This window comes from Barbus barbus (assembly GCF_936440315.1).
Source record: "Barbus barbus genome assembly, chromosome: 24".
In the NCBI taxonomy this organism is placed as follows: Eukaryota; Metazoa; Chordata; class Actinopteri; order Cypriniformes; family Cyprinidae; genus Barbus; species Barbus barbus.
The window spans coordinates 20721269-20734705 of NC_136752.1; the positions used below are offsets into that span (position 1 = coordinate 20721269).

At 38.5% G+C, this 13437-nt stretch overlaps 2 protein-coding genes across 2 annotated transcripts; both read left to right on the forward strand.

The window, feature by feature from the left end:
• The first annotated feature begins 2155 nt into the window (after positions 1–2155).
• Positions 2156–5430, forward strand: LOC306843579 (14 kDa phosphohistidine phosphatase). The gene is made up of 3 exons (XM_079375110.1): positions 2156–2369; positions 2703–2827; positions 3199–5430. Exons 1-3 carry the CDS (start codon positions 2228–2230, stop codon positions 3277–3279), a joined length of 348 nt encoding a protein of 115 aa, XP_079231236.1. The 5' UTR covers positions 2156–2227; the 3' UTR covers positions 3280–5430.
• Positions 5431–10450: 5020 nt separating this feature from the next.
• LOC306843493 (zona pellucida sperm-binding protein 3-like) lies at positions 10451–13208 on the forward strand (the record flags this gene model as incomplete). Its single annotated transcript, XM_079375020.1, has 8 exons — positions 10451–11002; positions 11092–11210; positions 11291–11394; positions 11476–11653; positions 11723–11840; positions 11908–11993; positions 12061–12149; positions 13000–13208. 8 exons carry the CDS (start codon positions 10451–10453, stop codon positions 13206–13208), a joined length of 1455 nt encoding a protein of 484 aa, XP_079231146.1.
• Positions 13209–13437: the final 229 nt, after the last annotated feature.

The window sequence follows — 13437 nt, forward strand, 5'->3', positions numbered from 1 at the left end:
AGCTCAGCTATGGTTCAGAACTTCCCTTCCCGGATCTACTTGTGACATCAGCCAATAAAAGCAATGTAATTCTAATTTGTGGAAATACCCCTCTCTAACTCTCTTTTTTTACACTCTCAAGGTATTAGTTTGCAAGGAAGTGACCTCTCGGAAAATATTGTAGAGCTTTTGGTGCTGATATGGCCACAGCAGGAGGAAGGCATATTTTCACAGTATATTCAGAAATAGAAATAACACTTTCATTTTTAACACTTTTTTAAAAAATGGTATAAATGCATTTATTTATTTAGTGTGTATACAATTACAACTTTCACTTTTTGGTGTGGAAAAAGTAATCAACAGGGAGATCTAATGGCAGAAACACTCTCATTTCCTGAATATCTTCAGCTCTGTTTATTAAAGGAAAAAGGGATACAATATGGGTCAAGAGGGGATTCACTAGGAATTTTTGCCAGTAATAATATTCCATTGGTGCCTTTACTGTATCTTCCCAGTTACTTGGAAATATAATTAATGGGGATTTTTCTACTCTGTGTTGTAAATGTCATGAAAATATACCATAAAATTTTAAGACAATTAATTAATTTTACAAAATTATATTATTCAAAAGTAAAAAGAACAATAATAATAATACGTATTATAAACTATTACAAGGAACACCCATAAGAATATTCACAATTCAGTTTAAAAGTAAAAATCAAAAGTAAGACAGGAATCATTGTATCAAATTTCTTTTGTTTAAAAGCTGTTATTGTACTTAAGATCCCATAGGTTTCTCGTTTCGAAGTTTGAGTTTTTGCTGCTTGATTTCTGTGTGACCTTGACCCTTTTTGGATGCTACTCCGTTTAATGTGTTTGCACAGTGTTGTAAAAGCTTCCATGTTACCGAAATAGCTGCCATGAGGGCACCGGAAAATGACCAGTGAGCAAAGAAGAGAAAACAATAATAATAAATGTGTGTCAAAATCATTTGTGAGAGTTAACTTATCTAATTGATATAAAACTCATTCAAACATATCCATTTAAAAACAAATCTGATATAAACATCTCCAATGAAGGATGATTATTTCTATTCTTTTTATTCACCTTAATGATCAGAGTGGATTAATTTAATTGCAATGAAATAGTTATCACATCTTAGACTGGGCTAGAAGCAGAATGAATTAATTAATTGATGATGATGCAAATAGCATTTAAAAAAATTTTTGAAAAAAAGGTTGACTTTCTATGTTCAAAAGTACAGCTTGCTAGGAAATGTTGCACTATAAAAAAATCTGTTATCCTACATATGATGTTTATGTTTTTATTTGGGCAAATGTATCTGATAGAAATGATGTCACAACTGAGGGACATTTCCGAGGGAAAAAAACAAAATATTTTTACAATAAATAATTAAAAGGTTAATGATTGTGCTTTGGATTATCATAGTTTTTCAAATGTAGGATAATAAACATTTTTTATTATGATAATATTAGGCTTATAATAAGTTCAGTTCAGTTTTCAGTTTATGACTGAATGTCTGGGTCATGGTTTAAAAAAGAAAATCTATACATAAAAGGCAAAGGAAAAGTAACAATAATTGATAAATTGATAACATCAAAACTTAAATAACCTTTATAACAATAACAAGGCATACAAAACAAACAAACAGACGTTTTTGGTGTTGGTGAAAATGTGCAACATCCTGGTTACTCCTGGTTACTCATCATTTATAGCATTAATTTGGGATTTTTTTTTGTTTATTCTAGATGAACAACATGGAAAAGTTTCCTAAAACAAGAACCACAGGAATTAGGCCTACTAGGCTATTTTGATTAGATACAGTAGCTGATGTGGGCTGAGAGGGGAAGCCTGCAGGTCTGTAGATAGGGAGAGGTTGTGAGAGGGAGATAACAGGCACATTTAATTTTTTTCAAGCTTGACGTAAACTGTATGAAGAACCAGATAATAATAATAATAAAAATGTCTGAATTTATATTTTGTACCTAATTCATTTACTTAATTGATAGTTTCTGCCACGTTCAAAAACAGCTTCCTTTAATTGAAGTTTCTACCAATATTAATTTATTAATTCGCTCATTCGTTCTAATGTAAATCTTTTCTTCGTGCTATTTTCATTACGTATTTCCGGTTTGGAGCGTCTGTTGATATCGCATACTGGCGTGCGTGCGTGCGTGATGACTGTATAAGGTTCGTCTGTCTGTTGCCTGCAGCTGCTCCAGCGAAGATGGCAGACGCGCTGAGCAAAGTGCCCGATGTCGATATTGATCCGGAGGGAAAGTTTAAATACATATTAGTGAACATAAAGGTTAAAGGTGGAACGGAACAAAAAGTGATAGTGAGGGGAACTAAAACTGCGGAGTACCACAGTAAGTGTGCACGCTTTCAAGTGCAATAGCGTGACTGTCTGTCTCTGCAAGCCAGAGAGTTAACTTGATCCATCTCAGACAGCTCAGCAGTATTTCTAAATCAACTGGTAACATCCACTCTGTTCATTGACATTGAGGAAAACATCTAAAGTAACCTGTCAACATAAAAACGTTGGTATAACATTGAATTAATTTTGAGGCTTGATTGAGATGCTATGTTTTGAAGAGGATATAGTTCTAGCTAACTGTTGTCAGTCTCACCAAATCTCAGAATAAACATGATCATGATCATTTCTGGAATGGTTCATTATTCACTCAACTTTTTTTATTCAGATCACATATTTGAAAAAGTGAATCCTGCAATGGAGGCTTTGGGACTGGAGTGTAGTTGTCTTGGTGGTGGCAAGATTGAGCACAACAATGCAGAAAAGAAACTTCGGGTGTTTGGAGAGTCTACGGTAACACCCTTAACCACTATAACAAGCACTTAATATTGTGACATAAGGTTACAACAGGGGTTACATGGACAACAGCAACAACTACAGTATCATAGAGACACAAAAGGTAGAAGTAGGCCTACTATTCAGATATTTATCTTTATTTCAAATAAATTTCATAGGAGATCAGATCACATCTCATAATTATAAGGGGACCCTTTAATATGCTTAAAATAGACCGGATATATAGAGTGAACAAACCGCAGTGCATTAAAATAAGTGTGGGCCTTTCATATCTTTCATACAAATGTTATTTGTTAGACATATTCTTGGTGTTTTGAGTCAAAGCCTGCTTTTAAAGAGATAAGCTCACATTTATTTTCTTTTTCTAGGGATATGGGAAGGCTGACCATGCTCTCACAGTGGAAAAGCTCAAATCTGTCTTCAAAGACTATGAAATCACTATGGAATAAAAGTCTAAATTGATCACTCTAAATTCATGGGCATGAACATTTCTTGAAAGTATACAAATTTATAACACTTCAGCTATACCTCATTTTCATTTGGATTTAATTAAATAAATGTGTACTGATCTGTCAGCAGTGTCAAAGTTGAGGTTAGATAACTGACCTTGATAGCGAGGTCTAACCTGCACAGGAAATCTGCATGTGTTTTGCAGAGTGATAAACATATCCAGTCTCCTGTCTCCATCATGGAATGTGTTGAGATCAGGAACAGATAAAAGAATGTCTGTATGATTCATGGTATGTCTAATTTGCTACTGGAATTCATTGAGAAATTTTGCATTGAGATACAAGCATGCAAATGTGTATGGATTCGCATTTGGTGAGAAAACATTTCACTGAATCAATCACTCTGTTTTCATCATTACAATTAAATTGTAAAGGCCCATTATTGTGTGAAGTCTTACATTTATATAGTTATAGTGCGTATAGTGGGATTTTCAATAGAACCCTTAATGGATCTTATTTTATAGATGGCATGTGTATTGAACAGAAGTGATTTTCCCATCCTGTTTCTTAAGTTGAAACCTTTACCAGTTTCCTCTAGCCTACCCTGAGACCCTGAATATGACCCTCATTGTCTATTACCATTAAGAGGTTAAATGAGAGAGCTTGCACAGCAAAACTATTTTTACACTAAATGGTGTATTCGTTGTTCAATTAAAGTGATCCTAAAAGGTGCCAGTGCCAAGTGTTTTGTTTTTTAGCAGAGGCCTTCTCAAAAAGGAAAAAAGGTTTGATATCATTTTACAGTGTCAATGCCACGGCTTTAGTCATTTAAATTCAAGGCAAGTATTATTTTTATTTAGAACAAAATTGATGTATTAAGGTTGAGCAAGGCAAAGTGCTGTGATTAACTGCGATTTATTTTTCCTGTGAAATTCCCATCTTCCTGTGACATGTTTGGAGTCTATTTGAACATAATGGGGCTGTATTTGGAAGTTCCTGTAGATGTTATCGCCATCATAGCCTTCTGTTAATGGGCTTTTGTTTCCCTTAGCATGTGTCTGGCGCATGTGTTTGCACTTACTGTCAAGGATGTTAAAAGAAAAAATTTCACTTTGAAGCAGAGAGGTGTATAGTTGAACACAATATTGGCAGCCAGTGTATGATATCCAGACAGTATTCTGGTAATTACTTTTATGATTTTAGGAATGTCCAGTCCCTGTTCCTGCACTCACTTACAGGAACCACTGGAGTATCTTCATTCATCTAAATGTAGTCAATCAGTCTTCATTACAAATAAATAAATGATTGAGGAAGTTGAAGATGTGTAGTCATTCAAAGTAACTTTTCGTGGTGGAGACAAGAGCACATCAGACATTAACAATGTAAGAAATATTCATGATATCTCTATCCCAAAGATAACCATCAAAAACTTCAAATAAAACTATATGAAACCAAAAAAAGTGTAATAAAACAAAAACTATATCTTAAAATAAAAGCAACAGAAGCACTCAAATGTTTTCTTTGTTTTTTGATTTACATTTTCTTTGTTTTAGGGGCTTGATGAGTGAACTTCAGTGCAGCTGGGGCATTGATTCTGTGATTAGGTTGGTCCACGGAGCAATTAAGCTTGTTTGGGGGTGGGCGGGGAGAGTATTCATGACACTATAAAATAGTGCTACAACACCTTACTGCTGTGTTGCTGTGTGGTAAGATAGTGGCTGTTATAATGGGGTTTAGGGAATGTGTGTTTGGGCTTTTAGTGCTGGTTGTATTTGATCATGTGTACAGTGCCAGATCTCAGCCTCGAGTGTTTCAGCTAGTGATGGTGAAATGAAGCTTTTCAAAGCACCAAGGCTTTCCCCTCAAGTGTATCGTAAAAAGGTTCATTACTCGAAGCTTTCCAACACTGCGCACACTAACGACATCTTCTGGTCAAAAGGTGAAGGTGATGTAAGTCCCAGATGGCCCATTATTATAATAATCATTATTTTATGTATGTTGTTGGTTGTTTCATGTAATAAATCACTTTCTGCTCTGAAAACCCCAAAAGCAATACAACCAAATTCTTCTAAAATAAAGTTTTTCTGCGTTGATGCAGTACACAGTAGCTTATTAATGTATTCATGAAAGAATTAATAAATGGCATAAATTAACTTGCCCAGAAACAATTTTTTTTTATGAATGTGCTTTGATCAACACATGCAGCCTTATTCAAATAAGCTTTATCCTTATTCCTAAATCTATGGATTCATAAGCAAGGCTCATGTAGGCATATATAATCAAAAGAAAAGGACATTATTGTGAAATGCTTGCGAACTGGTTAGTGAGTGCATGTTTAGCTCTAAATTGTCTCAACATGGAGGATGTGTTGTTATTATAAGGAAGCTGTTGAGAGCAAATTAGCACTCAACCTACAGAAGGAGGTCGTATTAATATATTGAAATTCTTTTCCTGTATTATGTAGGCCTATTAAACATTTTATAATACATTGAATAAGCATAAAATACACATGTAAATGTTTATTCATATTATAGTTCATTATAATTTATTTTAAAATACCATTCTTACTAATAATAATAATTATTGTTATTATTATTATTATTAGCAGCTTATTTTATTTGTTGATACAAGAAAATGCTGCCAGACTTCCGAACGGCCTTTTTTCTTGGCTGGTTCCATGCTGACAATTCAAAAGAGCTCAGTCTCTGTTCTGAGGTGCTTGGCACGCGAAACCTGCGCAAGGGGTTCGAGCTATTTTTGAATCAGATTACGAAGCAGTCACGTGGTTATACACGAAAGTGAAGCTTTGGACGTCACTGATCACGTGGTTATGGCAAAATGAATCAAGCTCCGGTACACTGCTTCACTGCCAGATGTTTCGTATTTTTGATACAAGCTTCGAAGCCTCGGCGCAGAATGTCACATCACTAGTTTCAGCCCTGGGTTCTGACGGAAGAACCTCAAAGGGTTAACTCATCTTAGGGAGCAGTGGAGTCCAATCCAAGGCCCTTATGGAGTTCAGTCTCAGAGGCCCCAGCTGACCCCACTTACTGCAGATCTGGCATCTTCAAGTATTCAGTCCAAACAAGAATTGCGGGGCCCCATCAGGAAGCTGACCTGGAAGTGTGTCTTCTGGCTTTTTAACCATGTGAATTTGCTCGTTGCCGAAGTCCTGCGTATTCAGCAGCTTCTAATTTCCTTCTCTCTTGCAGGTGACTGGCAACGAGCTTGTCTATATCTTTACCCTTGACTACAGACCAACATAATTACAAGGCACTCCAATTGTAAGGTCAAGTGCTGCTACAGTTGGTATTGAATGCCACTACCCCAGGTCAAGTGTTTTCTTTACTTGAATTACTAGTGCAACTTTACAGTTCAATATTTTCGACATGAATGAGTATTTCATTACAGGAGACACAATGTGAGCAGTAATGAACTGCAGCCAGCTTGGATCCCATATGCGTCCACCAAGGTTGCAGAGGACATTCTGGTCTTCTCCCTGAAGATCATGACTGGCTTGCACTTCCTCTTTTTAGTCTAGCATTTTCATATGTATTTGAGCTTCACTTATATTCATTTATTGTGGAGTCTCTTTTCTTTTAAGATGACTGGATGTTTGAGAGGCCTTCAAAGGTGTTCTTCCTGGGTGATATCAAATATTCAGGCGTCTGTGAAGCAGTACAACCATGTTCCCCTTCGTATATTTGTGGACCACTGTGTTGCCACTAGAGGCCCTGACGTAACTCTGCTCCAATGTATTAATTTATTGAAAATCATGGGTAAGAACATGCACAGTTCTCCTACAATTGTGGGGATCAAGATCCTCATGAGACTCTCTGGTGTTTCAGTTGCCTCACTGATGCAAAGTATACAGGCTCTATGTCCAGCTTTCTGCCCAGAGTGCACAATGACAAACTCCAGTTTCAGTTGGAGGCCTTCAGATTCCAACAAGCAGTGGTGCTGTATGTATTTGTTTGTGTGGTGTTTTCAAGTGCGTTTGACGTTTGTTGCATTTTAAGTGGCCTGTCTTTTTGCAGATTTACATAACTTCTAAAAGCAAGTGCAGCTACGGTGCAGGTTGATAAATCATAAGGCTTGTTATTTTAGAGCAAATGGGTGAGTCTGGCTGGATGATGCAACTACACACTATAATGCATCCTCTAGACCAATTTATTTGTTTTAGATGGGTATCTTCTGATGGAAGTAGTGAGGTGTGTGTGTGTGTGTGTGTGTGTGTGTGGCTGCTGTGACGCAAGCTGTGGTTTGAGGACTGATGGCATGTTCCAGGTACACTCTCTGTGACTGAGCCCTAAATCTGAAGGTTTATCCTGGCTTTGTTGACTGGTTTGCTACATTTTATAACAGCAGGTTTCCAGTGGGAGGGAAGAGCCCAAGTTTGCCCCCTCCAGGTCTGGGAGAACCAATGTCAAGCCAAGAATGTGATTTGATTCTTGTAAATAAAGCTTTAAGTACTCACAAATGTCTGGGACTTTCTCATTCTCTTAGGTTTATAAAGTTAAAAAGAAACTGAATTTTAAACTGATAGAATAGAAAACAAATGGCAGCGCATAAACGGAGATCTGTTAGCTAACTGGTTTAAAAAAAACAAGTGACTGAATTATCTAATCATCCCTGTAGTAGAATTTGCTATTACACCTGTGTGCAAGTGTCTTGGAGTTGCCCATCTGCTGTTTCCACTAATCAAGCCACTCTTTAAAGCGTGAGGTTTTATTTCATGTCTTTGCTCTCGTGTTGAGCCATTTTGTCTGTAACCACAAAGTTATTAGATTTCTTCAGTGACTCACTTAATTTCCACTGGAAATTTCAATTTGGCAAGCCATACAAATGCAATTATTGAAGAAAAAAACTTTCCCGTCAGAATTGACTTTTTTTGCTCTATATGAAAGTGAGATCTGGGGAACAAATAACTACAGCCATAAAGATTGGTGCAAATGCCCTTTAGAAGGTCTACATGTAAAGTTCAGCAGAAGCATCCTTCGTGTCCACAGAAACATGCCTAATAACATGTACAGTGGAATTAAGCAGTCTTCCCCAAAATCTAATTATTAAAAAAGTAAATTTCTGGATTCATTTAAACTAGTTCTAAAGATTCTCTACATTTTAAAGCAAAAAATAGTGTTCAAAGTCATCTTTGTGTAATGTGTCAGATCTGACTAACAAAACACTCAATGGCCCGGTTTCACAGACAGGGTGTAGCTTAAGCCAGGACTAGGCCATAGTTCAATTAGGATTTTTAAAGTAATTTTTATAGACATGCTAGGAAAAACATTACTGGTGTGCATCTTGAGACAAAACATGGGCACTGACGTATTTCAAGATCTATCAGTACAAGTTTTTCAGTTAAAAAAGCTCTGACTTAAATTTTAGTCAGGGACTAGGCTTAAGCCTTGTCTGTGAAACCGGGGGTAAATCACCAACCCTGAAAAACCTGGAAGAATCAAAGAAATTATGAATAGAGAGAAAAAGACATACATACAGCATTGGAAAGACCAAAATCATCTGTATTGTTTTTTGAAACTAAACAGAGTACAGTCTGGCTGACTATCTCGTCTCAGTCAAGAATTTAACACAGACATTTACTGACTAGTACAGACTTAGTGACCACCAGCTGGCCATAGGAAGAGGATGAAATAAAAACAAAAGTGGTTACCAGAAGAGCGAATCTGAAACAAATGTAGGTCAGGAGCAGTTGAGACGGAGGAACACTTCCTCCTCCACTGTGAAAAATATACATGCTTAAGAGACTCACTACAGTCAAATACAACAGATTATTCCTGAGTTCCAATCACTCCATGAAAATGACAAATTAGGAATATTACCTGGGGAAGGACCTAATTCCTCTTTAGTATCACATCATATTTATAAATGCCACAAACTGAGAGGTAAAGAGTGAACACATCTGCATTAGTAGTACAATTCATGTTTATATAAATGTAGGCCTATATATTTATAGATGTATTTTATGTATTTTAGTTTTGTTTGTTTCTATTCTGCTATGTACAATACTTTTGCAATAATATGTACCCATTAGGGCATGCCAAAGCAACATGATTTGAGAGAGAGAGCCAACCAACAGCCAAGCCTGTAAAAAACACACTACTTCAAAGGACTTCACACACATTAATGGCATTTATTTAACTGAGGAGTAAAATGTACCATAACTGACAGTAAAAAACTCAAAAGAAAAATATTTTTTCTTGTAAATACTAGATTGGGTGCATCTGTACTGGAAAAGGCAGTCAGTTTCATGAAAGTGGCAGTTTTTGAAGAAAACAGTTCCCTCAGACTTATTTACTTTCCGTAGATGTTTACATTTTAAATAAAAGAGATTTGTTAAGTAAAAAGGAAAACTCGCAGCTGACATCTTTCGGTCCACTTAGAAGGGACGTCTGTTATGTGCTCACTGAGCACACACCTCAGTTTATAACCTCTGCCAGGTTGTTGCATGGGCATCTTTGATATGATATTTTACTGGATTTTTTTTGTGTGCAAGAGTGTAGACTCGTAAGATCAAGTGGAGGCAGGAGGGTGTGAAGCCTGGGGCTGTTCTGTCAGCAAGCACCAATGACTTGAACTTGATGCAAGCCGTGACTGAAAGCCAGTGTGGAGAGATGAGAAACAGTGTGACATGGGCTGTTTTGGGCTCAATGATAACAAGACGTGCTGCTGCATATTGAATTATTTGCGAGGTCTGATTGCACATGATGGAAGTCCAGCCAGAAGTGCATTGCAATAGTCCAGCCTAATGACAAGGCTGTGTTGCATGTTCTGTTAGGAAGGGCCTGATCTTTCTAATGTTGTGTAGTATAAACCTGCATGATTGTGCTGTTTTTGCAATATGATCTTAAAGGTCAGCTGATCATCAAGGATCACCCCAAGATTCCTGGCTGAACATGATGGAATTATCATTGGCGATATGAATTTAGGTCAAACACTGTATATCTTAAAATAGCAACAGAAGCACTAAAATGTTTTTAATTTACATTTTCTTTGTTTTAGGGGCTTGATGAGTGAACTTCAGTGCAGCTGGGGCATTGATTCTGTGATTAGGTTGGTCCACAGAGCAATTAAGCTTGTTTGGGGGTGGGCGGGGGGGGATATTAATGACACTATAAAATAGTGCTACAACACCTTACTGCACTGTGGTAAGATGGTGGCTGTGATAATGGGGTTTAGGGAATGTGTGCTTGGGCTTTTCATGCTGGTTGCATTTGATCATGTGTATAGTGCCAGACTAAAGCCCAGAGTGTTTCAGCCCCGGGTGCTGACGGAAGAACCTCAAAGGGTTGATTCTCTGCTTGGGGAGCAGTGGGAGCCAACCCAAGGTCCTTATGAAGTTCAGTCTCCGAGTCCCCAGCTGGCCCCACTTACAACAGATCTGGCATCTTCAAGTATTCAGTCCAAACAAGAATTGCTGGGCCCTGTCAGGGAGCTGACCTGGAAGTTCCCAAAGGTCCCAGAAGAGCCAGTGCAGCCGGGTTTTAACTTTGAGCTGCAGCAGCCTCAGCCTTCTGACAATGTAGCAGTCCAGTGTTGGGAAAATGGGGTGCATGTGGAAGTGAAGCAGGACTTCTTTGGTACTGGCCATCTGCTTGAGCCCTCTCTTCTCTCTCTAGGGGGCTGTGCTGTAGTGAATGTGGATGCGGCTGCCAGAGTCCTGATCTTTCAATCTGAACTCCATGAGTGTGGTAGTCAGCATGTGGTGTGTCTTCTGGCTTTTTAACCATGTGAATTTGCTCGTTGCAGTAGTCCTGCATATTCAGCAGCTTCTAATTTCCTTCTCTCTTGCAGGTGACTGACAGTGAGCTTGTCTATATCTTTACCCTTGACCATAGACCAGCAGAATTGCAAGGCACTCCAATTGTAAGGTCCAGTGCTGCTACAGTTGGTATTGAATGCCACTACCCCAGGTCAAGTGTTTTCTTTACTTGAATTACTAGTGCAACTTCACAATTCAATCTTCTGGACATGAATTAGTATTTCGTTACAGGAGACACAATGTGAGCAGTAGTGAACTGCAGCCAGCTTGGATCCCATATGCGTCCACCAAGGTTTCAGAGGACATTCTAGTCTTCTCCTTGAAGATCATGACTGGTTTGTATTTCCTCTTTATATTAGTAATACTTTAATCATTGAGTTTTACTTATAGTGTGTGTGTGCCCCCCCCTTTTAAAGACGACTGGATGTTTGAAAGGCCTTCGAACACTTTCTTCCTGGGCAACACCTTAAATATTCAGGCATCTGTGAAGCAGTACAACCACGTTCCCCTTCGTATATTTGTGGACAACTGTGTTGCCACTACAGGCCCTGATGTGAATTCCACTCCAATGTATTTGTTTATTGAAAATCATGGGTAAGAACATCTACGGAGTTCTTATACTAGTGTAAATCAAGATTCTCATGAGACTCTCTGGCGTTTCAGTTGTTTCACTGATGCGAAGTATACAGGCTCCATGTCCAACTTCCTGCCCAGAGTGCATGATGACAAACTCCGGTTTCAGTTGGAGGCCTTCAGGTTCCAAAAAGAAAGCAGTGGTGCTGTATGTACTTGTTTGTGGAGTTTCAAGTGCGTTTGAAGTTTGTTGCATAAGTGGTCTCTCCTTGCAGATATACATCACTTGTCTTCTAAAAGCAAGTGCAGCTACAGTGCAGGTTGACGAAAATCATAAGGCTTGTTCTTTTAAAGCAAATGGGTGAGTCTGGTGGATGATGCAACTGCACTCTGTATAGATGCATCCTCTAGACAAATTTTGTTTTTAGATGGGTACCTTCTGATGGCGGTGGGGAGGTGTGTGACTGCTGTGACACAAGCTGTGGGTTGAGGACTGATGGTGTGTTCAAAGTTCCAGGTACACTTTGCATGTGATTTTTGAGCACCAAATTTGAAGGTTTGGCCTGGCTTTGACTGCTTTCCTCTATTTCACAATAGGTTTCCAGTGGGAGGGACGAGCCCAAGTTGGCCCTCTTCAGGTCTGGGAGAACCAACATAAAGCCAAAACTGTGATTTGATTCCTTTTTTTTTTAAATAAAGATATTTAAGTACTGATGGTTGGGGTTTTTTTTTTTTTTTTTTTTTTTTTTTTTAAATATCCAGAGTGACTTGCAGTTGAGGAAAACAAGTGATTAATCATAGCAATAAACAAGTGCCTGCTATACAAATTCAATCACCGTTCAAAAATGCAAGCTTGGACCGGAAGACCTTAAAGGAAAATTTGTTTTGTTTTTTTTCCCAAAAATTCAGCTAGTTCGGTATAGGTCATTCTGCCAGTAAGAAACAACGAAAGAATGTCCTTGAGATTGTGTGCCTTGTGACGAGACCACAAGGCGTCACTCACTTACTGACTGCAGGCTTTTGGTGTAGACTTTTAAGAGCAAGTGGAGGTAGGAGGGTGTGGAGCCTGTTGCTGTTCTGTCAACAAGCACCAACGACTTGAATTTGATGCGTGCTGTGACTGGAGGCCAGTACAGAGAGATGAGCTGTGTGACATGGGCTGTCTTTGGTTCAATGACCAGATGTGCAGCTGAATTTTGAATCATTTGCAGAAGTCTGATTGCACATGACCGAAGTCTAGCCAGAAGAGCACTGCAATAGTCCAGCCTAGAAATGAGGCTGTGTTGTATGTTCTGTTAGGAAGAGCCTGATCTTTCTAATGTTTAGTGTAAACCTGCATGATTGTGTTTCTGCAATAATGTTTAAAGGTCAACTGACCATCAGGGCATCACCAGGATTCCTGGCCGATCATGATGGGATTATCGTTGATGAGCCTAGCTGGATGGTAAACTGTACTGATGGGGAGGCTGAGAAGATGAGAAGCTCCGTCTTTGAGCTACAGGTGAGGCTCTTTTATCCTGAGATGTCCATCAGTTTGCCTGAGATCTGTGCAGGTACCGTTGGATCATCTGATTGAAATGAGAGGTAGAGCTGCATGTCATCAGCATAGCAGTGGTAGGAAAAACCGTGTACCTGTATGATGGGTCCCAGTGATGTAGTGTATAGAGAAAAGGAGGGGGTCCAAGAACTGACTCTCTCCTCCCCAAGCAACTCTGAAGGACCTACCTTGAGATAAGGTTTAAACCATGAAGTGCATCTCCGGTGATGCTTAGTGATGAGAAGGTGGACCGAAGAATTTGATGATT

Bases quoted from the DNA above. Each gene is read 5' to 3' on its own strand.
- LOC306843579 (XM_079375110.1), top strand. From the start codon at position 2,228: ATGGCAGACGCGCTGAGCAAAGTGCCCGATGTCGATATTGATCCGGAG. The intron at 2,370-2,702 runs GTAAGTGTGCAC...TTTTTTATTCAG, and splicing joins TAAAACTGCGGAGTACCACA to ATCACATATTTGAAAAAGTG. The intron at 2,828-3,198 runs GTAACACCCTTA...TTCTTTTTCTAG, and splicing joins GGGTGTTTGGAGAGTCTACG to GGATATGGGAAGGCTGACCA.